This window comes from Labeo rohita, unplaced genomic scaffold (genome assembly GCF_022985175.1).
Source record: "Labeo rohita strain BAU-BD-2019 unplaced genomic scaffold, IGBB_LRoh.1.0 scaffold_125, whole genome shotgun sequence".
Taxonomy (NCBI): domain Eukaryota; kingdom Metazoa; phylum Chordata; class Actinopteri; order Cypriniformes; family Cyprinidae; genus Labeo; species Labeo rohita.
This window is the reverse complement of record NW_026127395.1, coordinates 35,831-55,664: the sequence shown is the minus strand read 5'-3', so window position 1 is coordinate 55,664 and position 19,834 is coordinate 35,831. Positions and strand designations below refer to the sequence as shown.

At 35.9% G+C, this 19,834-nt stretch overlaps 1 protein-coding gene across 1 annotated transcript; it reads left to right on the top strand.

Moving 5' to 3' along the window:
* Window positions 1-291: 291 nt before the first annotated feature.
* Window positions 292-19,834, top strand: LOC127157907 (Golgi integral membrane protein 4-like; the record flags this gene model as incomplete). The annotated part of the gene is given in 8 exon segments (XM_051101089.1): window positions 292-397; window positions 578-653; window positions 3,932-4,285; window positions 7,580-7,852; window positions 8,063-8,170; window positions 12,614-14,629; window positions 19,585-19,605; window positions 19,758-19,834. Coding segments are annotated over 7 exon segments (2,907 nt in total), but the record flags the coding sequence as incomplete, so codon positions are not given.

Here is a 19,834-nt window from a genome sequence, read left to right as displayed (position 1 = left end):
TAAACCATCATAATAATAATAATAATAATAAAAACTTAAAATCCATTCTAAAAAAATAAATAAATAAATAAAATAAAAATAAATAAAATAAAAAAAATAAATAATAATAATAATAATAATAATAATAATAATAAAATTGCAAAGGTAGGTTAGGCTACAAACCGTGCAAACCCAGCCTGAAGACACTGTAACAGAAAATGTTCAGTCAGATTATGATCAGGTGTCGTGGAGGGCGTGTCATCAGGTAAATCATTTAGTTACAGGTCAAAGTATAACTGAGATAAGAATATTCTCCTTTCGATTACTAACTCTCGCATCAACATTTAGTTAATAAACATATAATCAAATCAATAATTTATTTAGAAATTCTTGTAAACACAGCGATGTTCAGTTGAAGGTAAGTCAAAAAACATATTTACCTGAACGTGCGTTTAGATGTGTATGTAAAATGTTGTATTTGGCTCACAGGCCTAACTGTAAATGTGCAAGTAACATTATTCAGAGGCAAATCTATTAATGTTAACTCAGCATTTGTCTGTTTATTGTAATATTTTGTATTCATATTTTTTTTTTTTAGCATTTGTATCCTCCAGCAATGAAGTTCATTTGTGTGACTCTGCTGATTATTAGTGGAATTACAGATTCGAGATCAGGTAATTTTTTACACCCATGTAAAGAGATGAAGTGTGTTCAAATTGATTCATTGTCCAGGCGAGCTACACAGTAAAAAACAATTTGTTGAGTCAACTTAAAATAATTTGTAACCTGGCTGCTTTAAAATTAAGTTTTGAGTTAAGTTCAGTCAAGTCAAAAAAAGTTTATTAACTTGAAATGTTAAATTATACTAAGTGACAACTTAGATGTTTGATCTGAATCAACTTAAAATTTTAAGGCAGCTGGGTTACTTACCCATCTGTTAAGTTTAGCAAACACAAATATCTAAGTTGTTACTTAGTACAACTTAACATTTCAAGTTGACTAAACTTATTTTATTTGACTGAACTTAAAATTTTAAGGCAGCAGGGTAACAAATTATTTTAAGCTGACTCAACAAATTGTGTTTTTTATTTTTTACAGTGTATCCACCTTATTTTCAATGCAAAAGTAAGCCTATGGGCAAGACTTCCACTATAGGGAACTAACGAGAAGAATAACATTGTGCAGTATAACGGTAAAACTGTTTGCACTACAAACCAATTAATTATTAAGAAAATACATTAAAATAACATGAGAAGACACACCAGTTTGCAACATCAAGCAGCAAAACAAGCTGTTTTGTACATAGAGGTGGGTAGATTACTTACAAACAGTGTTGGGGAAAGTTACTTTTAAAAGTAATGCATTACAATGTTGCGTTACTCCATAAAAAGTAAATAATTGCATTAATCAGTTACTTTTTATGGAAAGTCCTGCATTACGTTACTTTTGCGCTGCTTTTAAAATCTGGGCTGGGCTTGTTAGTTTTTAATAATAAAAGGTGTATTTCTAGCAAATGTAAAAGCCCTTTAATAATAAAAAGTGAAATGAATAAGCTTCAAGAAAAAGTACATTCACACAGGAGAATAAGGTTCAACACTTTTCAGCAATAAAAAAATGAAGCACAAATGTTAGTTTATTTAAAGTAGTTATTGTTTATTACTATGGTTAAACTGAATCATCGAAAGGTCAGCAGCAAATACACTGGTTATTATTGCAGGTTTGTGTCATATTCTGAGTTTGCATTTCGCTTTTTAATTCTTAATTTTTTTTTTTGCGAGCGAGCAAGATGAATTAATGCATGTTCACATTTATTCTAGAAATACAGTAACATCATGTTTACACAGTGCATAAAATGCCTCTGTACTTATTACTGATTTGGACGCACACTAAACAGGCAGAGGGTCGATAACCAGGGACTATAAAACATAAACGGGGAGAGATAAAGCAGGCAGCTGTCAGTCAATAAATAAAAAAAAACAAAGTAACTGGTGTTACTTATTTTTAAAAAATCTCAAGTATTTATTTGTAAACTAAAAAGTAATGCATTACTTTACTAGTTAAAAAGTGCAAAAAGTAATCTGACTGTGTAACTTGTGTTACTTGTAATGCGTTACCGCCAACACTGCTTACAAATTGTAATCCGTTACTGATTCCAAATTATATGACAAAAATTGTAGTTATAATCCATTACATTACATTCTTTTAGATTACTTTTGACCCAACAAAGAGTAAAAAAAAGATATTCCATTTGTTGTTATTAACACCATCAAGGTTTCCCAAAGTGGGGTTTGTGAAGGAACTGCAGGGGGTTTAATGAAAAACTACTAATTAAATCATAATTATGTTATTAAAATAAATCATTTTAAATTCAATGAAAATAAAAAAATGAAATATTGTTACATTTGTTTACCTGCATGTCATGTGACCATGTCAGAGAACCAGTGAACATATGATACTCAATTATTAAAATATTCAAAAATTTCAGGTGTACTTCAAGTAAATATATTAGATGAAAGATGACCAGATTACAAGTAAATGTTTTTAAATTTGTGTATTTTAATGAGTTTGAAAGACAAAAGCTTTAAAAGACATAATACATGGTTAATTAACCTACTGAGTGATAATTCAAATGAAAATTAATGTGTTCATCAGTATTTGATGCAATGTTGAAACACTTCTTAACCCTGGTAGACTGAGTGTATATAAGTGGTAGACTGTTTAACAAAGAAAAATCAAAAGGTGAAGAAGAGGAAGAAACAAATTATAGATGATTTATTGCTGTTGTGTAAATAATATGTGACCCTGGTTCACAAAACCAGTCATAAGGGTCAATTTTTCAAAATTGAGCTTTATACATCATCTGAAAGCTGAATAAACAAGCTTTCCATTGATGTTTGTTAGGATAGGACAATATTTTGCAGAGATACAACTATTTGAATATCTGGAATCTGAGGGTGCAAAAAAATCTAAATATTGAGAAAATTGCCTTTAAACTTTCCAAATGAAGCTCTTACTAATGCATATTACTAATCAAAAATCAAGTTTTGATTTATTTACAGTAAGAATTTTACTAAATATCTTCATGAAACATGATCTTTACTTAATTTCCTAATGATTTTTGGGATAAAAGAAAAATCTATAATTTTGACCCATACAATGTATTTTTAGCTATTGCTACAAATATACCCCAGCAACTTAAGACTGGTTTTGTGGTCCAGGGTCACATATGTAGTCATGTAATCAATAAGAAAGTAACTAGTCTGATTACAAGTATTTTAAAATTAATATAAATACAAGTACTTCATTTTTGGAATCTCATTACATAATGAGACCAGAAGTCAGACCCGTAAAACTTGAAAATGGCAGCATCTGCTCTTACGGCAAAAATAAGGTGGAGAGTTTATTTATAACTATAGTTTAGTTTATAGTTTTTGTGATACTAACCAGCTCACTGTAAGTGATTAATACATGGCTACAAAATAAATGGACATGAAATTTTTATCTGAGCTGAAATTATTTTATTAATTTACAAATTGCAGAGACAGAACAGGAGCACAATCATGTTGGAAACATGTAGGTTTCCTGGATAAGTGGTCAGTGTTGCAAATAACAGTTGTTATTATTCAGAAATATTGACCAGTTAGAATCAAGTTTACATATAATAATAATTGATAAAGTCACACAGGCAGTGCTTTGAAGCAAAGATGTAAATAGATCAACAAAATATGGTCGATGAAGTTTCTCAAATGATCAGATGCAGAGCTGATGTGTGGAGAAAAACAGCTGCTGCTTTACATGAAAATGCTGTAGACCTGAAATCTCATTCACACTTGTGCACATTTAAATATGAGGAGAAGTTATAGGCCACTTTTATAACTTGATGTTTAAAGGTTGACGGTTCAACTTAAAGGAAGGTTCACTTTTAATTAGACCTGCTTTTTCTCTTTTACAGAGCAGTATGAAGTAGTGGGACCTGCAGATCCTGTATTTGTTGTAGCTGGTGAAGATGTGATTCTGCCCTGTTCAGTCAAACCCAACATCAGTGTTGTGGACATGAGAGTGGAGTGGTATAGATCTGATCTGAAAGACTCACAACCAGTGCATCTCTATGAGGATCATGAAGACAAAAACACAGAACAGATTCAGTCCTACAGAGGCAGAACAAAACTGAATCATCAAGAACTACAGAGAGGAAACACATCACTCAAACTCTCATCAGTCTGAGTCTCTGATGAAGGACTTTATAAGTGTTTTATTCAGTCCAGATCCTGGTATGATGAAGCCACTGTTAATGTCAATGTTGAAGGTGAGAAAACCATTGAAAACTAAAGGCTGAAATACACTACACAACTTTTAAAATCTGAAGAGTTTTTAAAACACTAGGCATCAAACACTTACTGACTTTGTAATAGTTACAAAGGAAAACTGGCCATCATACACTAAACGATCACAACAAACTCACATAGAAAAGTGTACATTGCTGGAGACGTGTGATATGCACTCTCCTGAAAAAAAAAAAGCATGTTCGATATCCTCAGACTGTAAAATGGGACAAAAGCAGTGTTTTCCCTAGGATTACAGCTTTGGGGTGGGGGAGTACAGTATTCTGTACTGTACTCTCTGTGTAATAATGAAAACATTTATTTCAGTTAAAAAAGAAGTCCCAAAATTTCAACATTTTAAACAATAGGGACCTACAATCTTTTTCTTTTTTTTCCCATAAATTCTTGTATGTTTTAATTTTTCTGATAATCAAATGAAGACATTAAACTTTTTTTAAATCAAATGAAAATTAAACCCTTTTATTTTTTTGCAGAATGAACAGAGGTTTACTGTTAAAACATGGAAGAAAATTTGTGTGAATATTCAGTTCAAAAAGTTTTAATAATAATTGTTTTTTTCTACAATTAAGTGGTTAATCTTGTAGTAATATGTATTTTTGTCATTTAATTGTTTCATTTAAATTTGGCAGAAATAGGAATATATAAAGACCTACATTTTACTGTACAAAAATAATACAAGACTTTTGTTATTGTAACTATTTCTGTTACATGTTAAACTGTAACATTTTATTATTTTGACAGGTTGCTGTTTAGTTTCTCTGTGTATACAGTATAAAATGATGCTAGTTTTCTCAAATTAATTGGTAAAATTCACATGAAGTGACTCTGACAGCAAGATGTGAGAAGTTTATGTGTTTATGTCGTCATATAGTGAGACGCACAGGCCGAAAATCACTGCAAACATCACGTGTAGTTAAGTATTTGTGTAGTAAACAAAATGTCTCCGGTTACGTATGTAACATCGGTTCCCTGAAAGGAGGGAACGAGACACTGCGTTACCTTACACTTGGGGTTATCCCCCTCCTCCCAAATACTGAAGCCTGATTGCATCGCGCTGGTAAACTTTACCGGCCAATGACGCTTGAGCGCTCGACCTAGGGGCGGAGCCACCCACTATATATAGGTCGGACTGAGCGTCATTAACTCAGAATCTTTCGACTGTCATCCAGATAATTCAGGATGCGAATTCCACTCTGTCTGAGAGGGGAAAGTGCTGCATTGATACACTTCGTAAAAGTCCATGGAGCCAAAACCAAACCAAACGGGAGAACTTTGAACTGATAAGCTCTGCCCTCGGACACAAATCTCAGAAAGCGCCTGTAACGAGGGGCTATTTGGATGTGAAAATATGCGACCTTTAGGTCCACCAAGATAAACCAGTCCCTGGGCTGAATGTGCGCGAGGATCTGCTTTACTGTTATCATTTTGAACTCATGCTTTGCCAGCGCTCGATTCAGCGGTCTCAAATCCAGAATAGGGCGCAAACCCCCATCCAATCATTTACTTTAGATATTTGAACATGCCATATAGGTTGTCAGTCATGTTGTCATTTAAAATCCTGACATCAGTGGTACTGTTATTGTTTTACTGATTAGGTAAACAAAATGCCATTTTGTTTGTTGTTTGCTGATTTTTAAATGTAAAACTTGGTGAAGTAAATTATATGTCAGTACTTTTTGAACACTTACAGCACATTTTAATAATACCGTGATAATACTAATAACCGTGATAATTTTGGTCACTACAATCGTGATAGGAAATTTTCATACCGTTACATTCCTACATGTAAGCCTTATCCGCGATGTGGCTCGTGGTGCGGCACGGCTTCGATGGAAGCGATGGAGCAGATTCCACCCACGTGCGGACGGACAAAGATGTGCTACAACCGCTTCTTCGACGGGCGGTGGCTTAGTATAACCCCAGAGGTCGGCTCCGTCGACAGAGGCGAACATACGTGATCCCACGGCTTGGGCTCGGGCCGAATAGGGGGAGTGCCAAGGCCGCGAGATCTCCTCATGCACCTCAGGAAAAAAGGGAGGCTGGGGGCTCGCGCACCTCACTGCGGGAAGCCTCCGACTCCAGGCGGGCGGACCAGTCACCTGAACCAGAGGCTGCAGTCGACATGGCGTCGTCATCGCCATCCACGTCGTCCTCTGCAGCACCAAACATGACCATCCGAGGGGCGGAGACTGGCCTTCGTGAATGAAACAGGTGGCTCTTTCGAGTGATGAGCATGCAGGACCTGAGTCGACATGCATTCATCAGAGGGGCCTTCTGCATGTAGCTGCCTTCCCTCCTGGGGCTCGACGGCGACGGGGGGCGGAGGCAATGGATTGGCCGGCGCACAGTTTAGGATTACAGAAACCCTGGCCCGGAGGGTTTTGACTGTCATTTCTTCACAGAAAGGACAGTCAGGCCCATCCAGCACGGCCTCTGTGTGGGCTCGGCCCAGACAGAAGACACACGCGTCGTGTGCATCAGGGAGCTCAACAGGGCCCCCCGCATGCACAGCACTCCTTAATCGACATCTCGTCTTCTTCTTGCTGGATCGGCAAAGGGGAACTTGAGGCAAACGGCGTCCTCTTAGGGCGTTGTCAACGGCAAGAAGAGTTAACGGCGGTGAGTAGAAGTCTTCGATGCTTGCTTCGTGAAGGAGAAAGATTCTGAGTTAATGACGCTCAGCCCGACCTATATATAGTGGGTGGCTCTGCCCCTAGGTCGAGCGCTCGAGCGTCATTGCCCGGTAAAGTTTACCGGCGCAATGCAATCAGGCTTCAGTATTTGGGAGGAGGGGGATAACCCCAAGTGTAAGCTAACGCAGTGTCGAGGGACCGAACTTGATAGGGAACTGTGTCTCTGCCATTCATAAATAGAGGTAAACAATATATGCAGGATTCATATTTAAACCGTCTTTTTGAGTTTCAGTATTCACACACACTAGTGCATATCACAATCCAAATTAAGTGACAGACCAACTTTTGATTTATTTATCCAAAAATCTACGAATTCCTTGGCATTCTGCACTACAGAGTAAATTCTGTGTTTATGAATGGACTTGTGATCCTGTCCATGTTTTTTATGGAGTGAGAAATTATAGATGCGCGTCTTTTTAGAGACAGAAATGACATGCCTTTGTGTCATAATATAATGGTAGGGGAAACACTGAAAAGTTGTGTAGTGTATTCCAGCCCTAACATGCTCTAACTAACTTAAAAAAGCCAGAACAACAACTGCATGTTCTTCTTGTTGATCTGTAGCTGTAGGACGTCCTCCAGTGATCACTGTAGATGGGTTTGATCATTCAGGAGGACTTCATCTACTGTGTGAATCTGAAGGTTGGTATCCTGAACCTGATCTTGAGTGGCTGAACAGTGAAGGAGTCAGTTTGAGTTCAGAAACTACAGAGACACACAGAAATGAAGACAGATTCAGTGTGAAACACACCATCACTGTACATCACAGAGACGACAAGATTCACTGCAGAGTCAAGCTGAGACATCACGTGCTGGAAACAGAGATTATCACCACAAGTAAGTGCTAACACCTTTCTTACTGTATTTTGTGATCTCATGGTATTTTTGATTCAGTAAAAAGATTTTATGATCATCAGCTGAGTCCATTATGTCATAAAGTTGAAACATTTCTATGCACCATTCAGAACTCAACATTATAGATTTTTAATCATCTTGTCAAATATGTTTGATTTACACAATGTGGTTAATTACTGTTTTGTTTTATAGGTAAAAGGTTTAGTTCTTGGAGGACATCAGTCATCCTGGTTTCAGTAGCTGCTGTGCTCAGTGTGATTGCTGGAATACTGATAGCTGTGTTTGTTCATAAAAACAGAGGTAAAATGCTTGAATTCTTATTATTTTATATATTTATATAAATAAAGCAGTATGGGGATAATTTTCAAGGCAATCATTCGGACGTAGCACAGAGCTCATTCAGTAAATGCACAGCTAAACAGATGTGATTTAAGTCTAGATTTAAATATGGCTACTGTTTTAGCACATCTGATCTCTTCTGGAAGCTGATTCCAGCTGCAGGTAGCATAAAAGCTAATAGCAGACTGCCCCTGTTTTTTCAGTGAACACTTGGTATTTCTAACTGACTTGATCCTAATGATCTGAGTGATTTGTTTGAATTCTGTAAGTACATCTGCAATGTATTGAGGTCTTTGGCCACTGAGTGATTTATAAACAAGTAATAATACTTTAAAATCAATCCTAAATGTAACTGGAAGCCAGTGTAATGACCTGAGGACTGGTGTGATATACTCAGATTTTCTGGTTCTAGTCAGAATCCTGGCAGCAGTGTTCTGGATGAGCTGCAGCTGTTTAATGGTCTTCTTGTGAAGGCTGGTCAGGAGTCCATTACAATAGTCCACCCTGCTGCTGATAAAGGCATGAACTTCTCGGAGTCTTGACTGGAAACAAAACATCTAATTCGTGCAGTGTTTTTGAGATGATAATATGCTGATTTAGTTATTTCTTAGACATGACTACTGAAACTAAGGTCTGACTCTAGAATCACAAGAAGATTCTTGACTTGATTTTTAGTTGTTTGACGCTTAGAGTCAAGATCTGCATTCACCTTGAGAAGTTCATCTTTGTTTCCAAATGCAATGACTCCTTGTTTAACTGAAGAAAGTTCCATAGAATATATATGAAGAATATTCCACTCACTCTAGAAGTATCTTGTGATAGTGTCAAATGCAGCACTGAGATCAAGTACCAGCACTGATATTTTGCCTGAATCAGTATTTAATCAAATATCATTTATTATCTTTATGAATTCTGCCTCCGTGCTGTGATGTGGTCAGAAACCAGACTGACAATTGTCCAGGTGTACATTTGAGGTCACAAAGTTGTTTAGCTGATTGAAAACAACCTTTTCAAGGATCTTGCCTATAAAAGGAAGATTTAATATTGGACTATAGTTGCTCAATATGGTTTTATCCAGATTGCTCTTAACAACTGCAGTTTTCAGTGAGTTTGGAAAAGTCCCAGAAAGAAGTGAAGTGTTTACCACATCTAAGAGATCTGCTTCTAAACATTTTCAACACATTTTGAAAAAAGATCAGCAAGGCAAAGTTTTGCCATCCATTGTTTTGAAATCAGACATAGTAACTGCTTTTTGAAATTGTGGTCAAATCTGTCTGAATTCTGCATCATTTGTGGGTGCACCTTTCTTATTTGATTGATCTTCTCAGGAAAGAAGGAAGAAAACTCCTTGTATTTGCTGTCATTGCTAACATTGATAACAGTTCAGTAAAGTCTTCAACAGGCTGGAGAGTATTTTGGAGGCCTGTAAATAATGATAAATAGGATGTATGGAGTACCTTTTAGCACAAAACACAGATATTCAAAGGACAAGCAATGACAAAATGACACTTGCTTGCATTGATAGACATCTTTAAATAGAGCAGCTACACCTCCACCTCTCCCAACAGCTCTGCAGACACTCATGAAAGTAAAGCTAGGAGGGGCTGTTTCATTAAGGACTGTTGCACTGCAGCTGCTTTCTAGTCATGTTTTGTTTAGAAACAAAAAAATCCAGGTTGTTTGTGGTTATATTAAGTCATTGACCAGAAATTCGTCAATTTGTTTTTGGAAGCTTCTAGCAATAGAGAGGGAGAGTTTGGTCCCAGCATACACCAGTTCTTCCATTTCCTTTGAGCAGCTTAGAAGTGGAGATGCTGGAGAGAGGGATAATGTCTGGTGAGAGGGGAAAAATATGTTGAAATATGTTGTCCTGGTTTTCCTGTTTAATTTCCAGAAAGGATCATTGGGTGCTGAGTCTCTGAGTTGTTCTAATGCATCACAGTCTGTCTGTAGGCAGCACTCAGTCAGGATGGTGTCCATGAGCAGTGCTTGCTGTGGCTGTGTGGTGTTATCAGTGTCCTTGTGGGATGTGTCAACCACATTACGATTTAGGAGCTGATGTGAAAAGCTGTGCTCATTCATACTCTGTTCAGGTGTGTGTGTGTCATTCAGGTTGGGTGGACTGGCACACACTGCTGAAGGATGATGGAGGGAGAAGCTTGCACCAAGTTTGGTTTAGATAGTTGTCTATGACCCCAGAAAAAATTTAAGTTGTCAGTGAAGTTTACTCCTTATTGCAGGTTTTAATTTTCACATGTTTGATTTACTTTTATTTTTTATTTATTTATTTATTTTTTTTTTTTTGCTGAAAGTCATGAACAAATTTAATTTCCACCACATCACAGATGATTGTATTTTTTGTTTAATACCAATCTATGATGAAAACTTTAAACAATATTGAACAACTTCATATAAATGCCTTTTGTTGGCTGGTTTCCTTGTGTGAACAGGATAAATTTTCAGTTGTAGTTTTAACACAGTGTTGAAAATAATAATCAGTGAAAATAAATGCTACAAGACTTGCTGAGATAATACCAATAATAATAAACTTGGATCAAACAGGATTTGTGAAAAAAAAAGGCACTATTTGATAATGTAAGAAGAACACTTAATCTAATTGATTTTACAAATAAAACAGAAAAACAAAGTATATGGTTTTAATCAAAAGTTTATTAAATTAGTTAAAAAATATATAATCAAAATGCAAAAAAAAAAAATTAACGAAGGGGACAAGACAAGAGGATCCCTTATCATCTCAGATATTTGCTCTGTGTATAGAGTCTTTAGCACAGAGTATAATTTTTAACAGATGTACACACATCTGTTACAAGAAGGTTTTAAAGAGAAATATGATTTTAAATTTTGTGAATTATGTATTTGGGAGTGAAAACTTCTATAAACTGACCAAACGATAATGTTATCCCCTAACCCAACCCTAACCCTAAACCTAGCCCTTACAGAAAACATGTTTGCATCGTTACACTTTTTAAACATCATTTACTTTTATAATAATTTTTTTAGGTTTGGACCGCAGGCTCCCCACAATGTCAATTATTTTTGGTTTTACTATCCTTGTGATGGACATTTGGTCCCCACAATGAGAAAATTTATACATACACACACACACACACACACACACATATATATATATATATATAATGTGGGAAATTATTTTACAAATAAGATAATGAATAAGAAGTTATCTAAAGGATGAAATTAAAATAAAAACTTTAGATGATATACTAGATAACCTGATATAAGAAATAAATAATATATTCAAAGAAATTAAGGATGGGGGTTTAGGTAATAAAATAACAGAAGGAGATTGGAAACAAAGTTTTTCAGGCAATAGAAGAAAAGTTTAAGAAATCAAATATCATAAAAATACAAAATATAGTTTTGGGTATAGGACCTGTGCTGCTTAGTAAAGAGAATCACAGCTCTTAAAACAATAACAAAATGTTAATTGAGAAAGCAAGAATCTCCAGCTATACGTGATTATGTACACTGTGTGGAAAAGATATGAAATTAAAAGTAAAATTAACATTTTTTAAAAGATATAGGCACTGCTAAAATCAAAGTATCCACTATAACACAAAACATATTATATTAAGTACTCTTTACATAATCCTCTTTTAATGTATTTGTTTATTATTTTATTTAATTATTAAATATTATTATCATTTGATGTTTGAATAACATCATTTGAATTACTAGGACTTAGGGATAATAAGAGCTTTGATATGAATATGTGACTGTGTTCTGTATTACCCCCCTTTTTATTTAACTAATTATTTTTGTTAATGTGTTGGTGGTGGGTATTATCACAAAAGGAGAAAAGGTAATGGAAGATAAAGTAGAAGGAAAAATGAGAAATAACCATTGGTAAATAATTTGGTAACATTTAGACTAGAGACCAGTTCTCACTAATTGCTTATTAGCATGCATATTATAAGCATATTGGCTGTTTATTAGTATTATAAAGCAGATATTAGACTATTAACAACTCTTTCTCTCCTTTGGCTTGTTCCTTTTATCAGGGGTTGCCACAGCGGAGTGATCCGTACAGCCAATTTGGCATATTTTAGACTATTAACAACTAACTTACTATTAATAAGAGTTTAGTTTAAAAAGCAGAAATACATTTACTGAGGCAAAAATTGTAGTTAATAGTTAGTCAATAGTGAGAATTGGTCCTCAAACTAAAGTGTGACTAATAATTTAATTCAGTATTAATGTAAAATCAGTTTTCATCCAAGAAATGCTTAATTAACTGACATTGTGCATTCATATATTTTTGTAAATATGGTCCTGTAATTTATTATTGTTCCTCAATCACAAATTATATTTGTATTTGTTGTCTGAATACTGTTTTCTCTTATCTTTATTCTGAATCTTCTTTAGAACGCATTCAACTACAGGATGAACACAGTCAACTACTGAATAAACACAGTCGACTACAGAATGAACACAGTCAACTACAGGATGAACACAGTCGAGAACAGAATGAACACAGTAAACTAAAGAATGAAAACAGTCAACTACAGGATGAACACAGTCGAGAACAGAATGAACACAGTAAACTAAAGAATGAACACAGTCAACTACAGGATGAACACAGTCGAGAACAGAATGAACACAGTCAACTACAGGATGAACACAGTCGAGAACAGAATGAACACCGTCAACTAAAGAATGAATACAGTCAACTACAGAATGAACACAGTCAACTACAGAATGAACACAGTCGAATAAAGAATGAACACAGTCAACTACAGGATGAACACAGTCGAGAACAGAATGAACACCGTCAACTAAAGAATGAATACAGTCAACTACAGAATGAACACAGTCAACTACAGGATGAACACAGTCGAGAACAGAATGAACACCGTCAACTAAAGAATGAATACAGTCAACTACAGAATGAACACAGTCAACTACAGAATGAACACAGTCAACTACAGAATGAACACAGTCAACTACAGAAAGAACACAGTCATCTAAAGAATGAACTGAGTCAACTACAGAATGAACACAGTAAGCTAAAGAATGAACACAGTCAACTACAGAATAAACACCATCAAGTACAGAATGAACACAGTCAACTAAAGAATGAACACAGTCAACTACAGGATGAACACAGTCGAGAACAGAATGAACACAGTAAGCTAAAGAATGAACACAGTCAACTACAGGATGAACACAGTCGAGAACAGAATGAACACCGTCAACTAAAGAATGAATACAGTCAACTACAGAATGAACACAGTCAACTACAGAATGAACACAGTCAACTACAGAATGAACACAGTCATCTAAAGAATGAACACAGTCAACTAAAGAATGAACACAGTCGAGTACAGAATGAACACAGTCGAGTAAAGAATGAACACAGTCAACTACAGAATGAACACAGCCAACTAAAGGATGAACACAGTCGAATAAAGAATGAACACAATCAACTACAGGATGAACATAGTCGAGAACAGAATGAACACAGTCAACTACAGAATAAACACAGTCAACTACAGAATGAACAGAGTCAAGTACAGAATGAACACAGTCAACTACAGGATGAACACAGTCGAGAACAGAATGAACACAGTCAACTACAGAATGAACAGGGTCAAGTACAGAATGAACAGAGTCAAGTACAGAATGAACACAGTCAAGTACAGAATGAACACAGTCAACTACAGGATGAACACAGTCGAGAACAGAATGAACACAGTCAACTACAGGATGAACACAGTCGAGAACAGAATGAACAGAGTCAACTACAGAATGAACAGAGTCAAGTACAGAATGAACAGAGTCAAGTACAGAATGAACAGAGTCAAGTACAGAATGAACACAGTCAACTACAGGATGAACACAGTCGAGAACAGAATGAACACAGTCAACTACAGGATGAACACAGTCGAGAACAGAATGAACACAGTCAACTACAGGATGAACACAGTCGAGTAAAGAATGAACACAGTCAACTACAGAATGAACAGAGTCAAGTACAGAATGAACAGAGTCAAGTACAGAATGAACAAAGTCAAGTACAGAATGAACACAGTCAACTACAGGATGAACACAGTCGAGAACAGAATGAACACAGTCAACTACAGGATGAACACAGTCGAGAACAGAATGAACACAGTCAACTACAGAATGAACACAGTCGAGTACAGAATAAACACAGTCGAGTAAAGAATGAACACAGTCGAATAAAGAATGAACACAATCAACTACAGGATGAACATAGTCGAGAACAGAATGAACACAGTCAACTACAGAATGAACAGAGTCAAGTACAGAATGAACACAGTCAACTACAGGATGAACACAGTCGAGAACAGAATGAACACAGTCAACTACAGGATGAACACAGTCGAGAACAGAATGAGAAGAGGAGAATACAACACGGTGAATCTGTCTTTATTATATTATTAATTTATTATTAATTTAAAGTCTGCATTCATTTATTTTGTGTACATCTTGAGTCTGGTAAATGGTCACCAGTTGTTTATATAATGTATATTTTTTTCGGTCTGTCATGACTGGTTGCGAAAAAGACAACAGAGAGCTGGATTTAAGTGCAAGCAGTAGGGGTGTAACGGTACACAGATGCCACGGTTCGGTATGTACCTCGGTTCGAGGGTCATGGTTCGATATGATTTTGGTACAACTGAAAAAACAAACAAACAAAAAAAAAATCTTCTATGCTAGGTTTCATTTATTTTAAACAGACAGTAGTACTAATTAATTTTTTTCTACCTACATGTGAAAATACTAAATATTATATCAAATTAATGTCATTTATAGGCTATAAAATCTGCAGTACATATATACATACAAGGAATAACTACTTGAAATATACTTAATTTAGTTAACTAATAGAGAAGGGAAAAAACTGTGCGACACGTAATATATATGCTCGTAGTATATTTGCTGAGTTTCAGATTATTTTTGTGACAGAAAGGAAACTCAAATGGCAGAAAGCAACTTTCTATTTGTTTTTTGTTTAAGTTGATTTTGCTGATATGAGGAAAGTTGAAGTAATTGCGCCGGCGCACACAAACACAAAACATATCAGCTCTAGGCTTCTAGCATTGCTAACCTGACACCGCATCTCACTGTGTCACCGTTAGAACGCGACTGAAGTACAAAGTCTATAATTTACATAATAAATAATAGTTTAGCATTTGGATACAATGTAAATATTGCAATATTATGGAATATTTGGATTTGTGTTGAATGAGCGAGGTAGGATACAAAAATACAAAGCTCCATTTTGCAGACAGTTGAGTGCGCAAGCCTTTAAAGTAACGTTATACTCATAGACTGTAAAAGACATGGACGTAGTGTCCGTGGCGTCACCTGTAGGTTTCTGAAGAGCATTTTTGAAGCTCTTAGTGGGCGGGAGTTAGCCGTCGCCATCTTGGAATCGTGTCATTGCGAACCAGGCTGTAAACATATTTTTTTCTGCTGTGAAGTTGGGCATTTTAACATGGGGAGTCTATGGGATTGACTCCCTTTTGCAGCCAGTCTCTATTGGCCAGTCGATGAATTGCAGTTTTTAGTCACTTCCGTGTTGGCTTCAAGAGGGAGACCGGGAGGTTGCCGCTTGGTTATACTCCTTTGTCAGTGAGAGATGCGTTTAGAATCAGCACATGGTCACTGTCTAGTGGTCTTTGTTTTCAAGTGCGCAACTCCTGGCATTTGCTGTTCTTCTGCCGGCGGTTATCAAACAGAGTTGCATTACTGCTGGATTGAGGGTGAATTGCCTGTATTCGTTGTAAGGCCTCATGCACCGAACCTAGATGCCCGTACTGTGACGGTTCGGTACGAATACATGTATCGTTACACCCCTAGCAAGCAGTATTGCTTAATGAAAAGAAAAAAAAAAAAAAAAAAAAAAAAAAGAGTAATAAACACAGCAAACTGAACAACCAACTTAAATTAATAAGATAACATCAATAACAAACCAAAACCAAGGATATAAATACACATAGCCATAACTACTTAAAAACAGGACAGGTGTAACTAAATCAGTTGCCAAGACAACAAACACAGTAATTAACAGGCAGGAAAACTAGAACTAAGGAAAGATGCACAAAAACACAAAACAGTACCTAATCCTGACATGTACAAGGGGCTTGTACCATAATAATGGCTGAACAAACTCAGGGTTACAGGATTAGTTTTGAGTTGACAAAATCAAACCAATCCAGCTTTGTTGGTATCATGACACTGATCATCAACTGATCAACATTGATCATGTGTTTATAGAGCGCGTGCACATAGAAATGACATCAGTAACAAACAATCACATTCCTTAAAGTGCCCCTGTTATGCGTTTTCAAATATGTCCTTTCATGCAGTGTGTCATGTAGCTGTATGTGTATCTGCAAAGTTGTGAAGCTGACAGTGCACGATACATAAAGTTATTGTCTATCAAAAAAAAGAGTCGACTCACATTTGCCTAAACGAGTCGTCAGGATTTCAAATCTTTTTCTGTTACGGCCACACGTCACGAAGTAACAGATTTGCATAATGTCCGCCCACGTTCTACGTCGCGAACAACTTGCCCGCCCATAAATTTCCATGTGGTTTACGTCACATGGAAATTTACACCTACATTATATGGAAGACGCTGTATCATACGCTGTGCGTAAAACTGTTTTATATTCACTTCCAAAAGATGATGAATCTACAAACATTGTATTTTCTAGCGATCGTTACGATACGTAGTTGTGTATGTTTTGTTGTGTAACAACCCTGCACGTCTTGCTAACCGGCTAAATCAGGCTTGTGTAGTTCTGTTGTTCAGCTGTGGACCCACTGTAGTCTGACAATTTGTGATTGATGCAGCTTGACTGTCTGTCTGTCTCATTAGTTTAAGTAAGGATGGCGCGCGCAGCGGCTTTCACACCGAATGCGGAAAGCGTTGTGCTATGAAACCCGTTCATTGCAATGCCTTCCGCCCTGCGAGGACGGCTTGTTTAGGTCTCGACCAAAGCGGACGCGCCGCCGACAAAGTTCAAATGAGTTGTTCAAATGAATTTTTGCCGCTGTGCTCTGAAGGGCCGAACTGAACCCATCGGCCAGTGCAGCGCTTTCCGTGTTCGGTGTGAAAGCCGCTTAATGCATTATACAATGTTGAAGTTTACAACATAGAGGTGTGCCCGGTTCGGTTATAAAAGCAAATTGCGAGCACTTTCCACGGTAGACCGTGCTAACTTGTCGATCAGCCACTTCAGCCGTTTCATCGTCAGACTCTGGCTGGAATTGTTATGGTAAAATCGATGCCATCTTTTCTATGTATTGACAAGTCTCCAGAGCTGTCAGTCAGTTATGGCAATGGGTGTTTCGTTTTCTGACACGCTGTACGCGGTAGACCAATCATAAAGGACTGCGCCATCTGACCAATCACAGCAGTGAAGGCTCACGGAAAGGAGGGGTTTAGAGAGACTGATTCTTTGAACTGCTTCGTACGAGTCGTTTAGGAATCATTTAGAAATGGGGTAAAATTAAATCTATTTTTGGAGAAAACTGAAGTGTTTTTTGACCTTGCATACATGTAAACCTGTTTTAGGAGTCTCATGAAACAATATTAGCAACCTTTAAAATGGCATAATAGGGGCACTTTAAAACTGTGATTCACAAGAGAGTCATTGCGATTTAGTTTAGTTGAAGATTAAAAGACTGAAAAATATGAAAAATGTAAAACACAGTTGCACAGCAAGTTAACAAGATCTGGCCATGAAAGAGGACAAGCTAAAGAAAACATCCTGACATATCACTGCTAGTGAAAGTTGTGAAGTGTATAGTGTATATAGTTAATCATATATGTGTATAATATATATATACATATGTAGGTAGACAGAGACTCCAAAATCTAAGCTCATATGTAGTCATGATTAAAACTATTGAGACAAAAGCTTATTTATATTTCATATTATCTGTATATATTTTTTATTGTTTCAAAATAAAATCGTAAAGCTGCAGCGTGGAAGAACATTGTAGCCGGAGCTACTTCTCTCTGTTTGTCTATGATGAGTCACACAGGTACTGATTTACTCCACAGCACTTCCTACCAGAACCAGTCTGAAATAGTCTGAATATAAAACCTTATTATAGGTGTACTGTAGTGATTCAGGATAAGACAAAAACAAGGTTTGGAAAATGGATTCATGATGTACTCGCTTATTATATACATTTTGTAAATTTTGAAAACAAAAAAAGTTTCAGACTGTAGCTTTAACTATTAAACTAAAATGGTTAAAATGATAATGGATTAATTTAATAATTATGTAAACCATATAAAATAATAACAATAAATAATCTAAATGACTAAAATCCAGATTATTTTATTTTAAAAATCTTATACTATGTGGTGCCCTTTAATTTGGAGCAAGAGAAACTGAGGTAGTGGCTTTTTTTGTGTCACAGATGTGTCAGTTTGCTCGAAGCTGACTAGTTAAATTTCAGTTTGCTCTAAACCAGGACAGGTTATGTTATGGCTAAAGGAACACTGCCAAAAGCCAAACCACTTTCATGGTCCCTAAAACCCAAAGTTGGCGCAAACTAAAATGAAACTTACCTGGCTAGTCAGTAGGGGTGTGACGAGACACTAATCCCACGAGACGAGACGAGACACGAGATTGGATTCACGAGAACGAGACGAGACAAGATTTTTGAACTTTTCTTAAGAAATCCTCAATGATGACATATATATTGAAAATAGTCTTTTATTCAACTGAAAATGACAAAATGCAAAAAAATTAAGGTGCATTTTGAACTTTATGAAATTAAACTTCAATTTTAATGAATAATATGCAGTAATAAACAACATTTAAACAAGAGCTTCATGATTCTGGATAAATTGAGAATCCTAGTTGTTTTTTCTAAATTGGAAACCATGATTCTCTCACGATTCTGGAGAAAAAAAGATTAGAAAACTAAACAAAATAACATAATTTACTAGTGGTTCTGACAAACTGTTCATTGCGTGTCACGAGATCTCGTCACATCCCTACTAGTCAGCTAAACCAGCTTCATGGTCAGGTTCATGGTGTCTGATGTACACTTGTGTGACATTAACACAACTGAATGATCAGAACTTGTTTGTCAGAGTAATAAAAATGATATAATGTTCTTTTCTCATCTTTTTCAGAATTTTCTTTAGAACATGATATATATGTATTTGTCATATATGTTTGCTATTCATTGTATTTTATTATAAGATATATAAACTCTGTAAAGTCTTCTTTTATTTTGTTTGTCTTCAAGCAGTGATTGAAATTATTGATCTCATTATTGATCTAAAGATGAATTCTGTTATGAAGCCTTTATAACTTCATACTTTCTGTTTTCAGCTCTCACAAGAACATACAAGGGTGAGTAAAAAAGCATAATTATTTATTTGAATTAAAGGCTTGTTTCATAGCATAATTATATATATATATATATATATATATATTATAAATAATTGTCAATGTGTTTATTATAAACTCATCTTTAAAGCAGAATTTTCAATAATTTTCCACAGTGAATGTGATTCTGGATGCTGATACGGCTCATCCACAACTCATCATGTCTGATGATGGGAAACAAGTGAGATTTGGA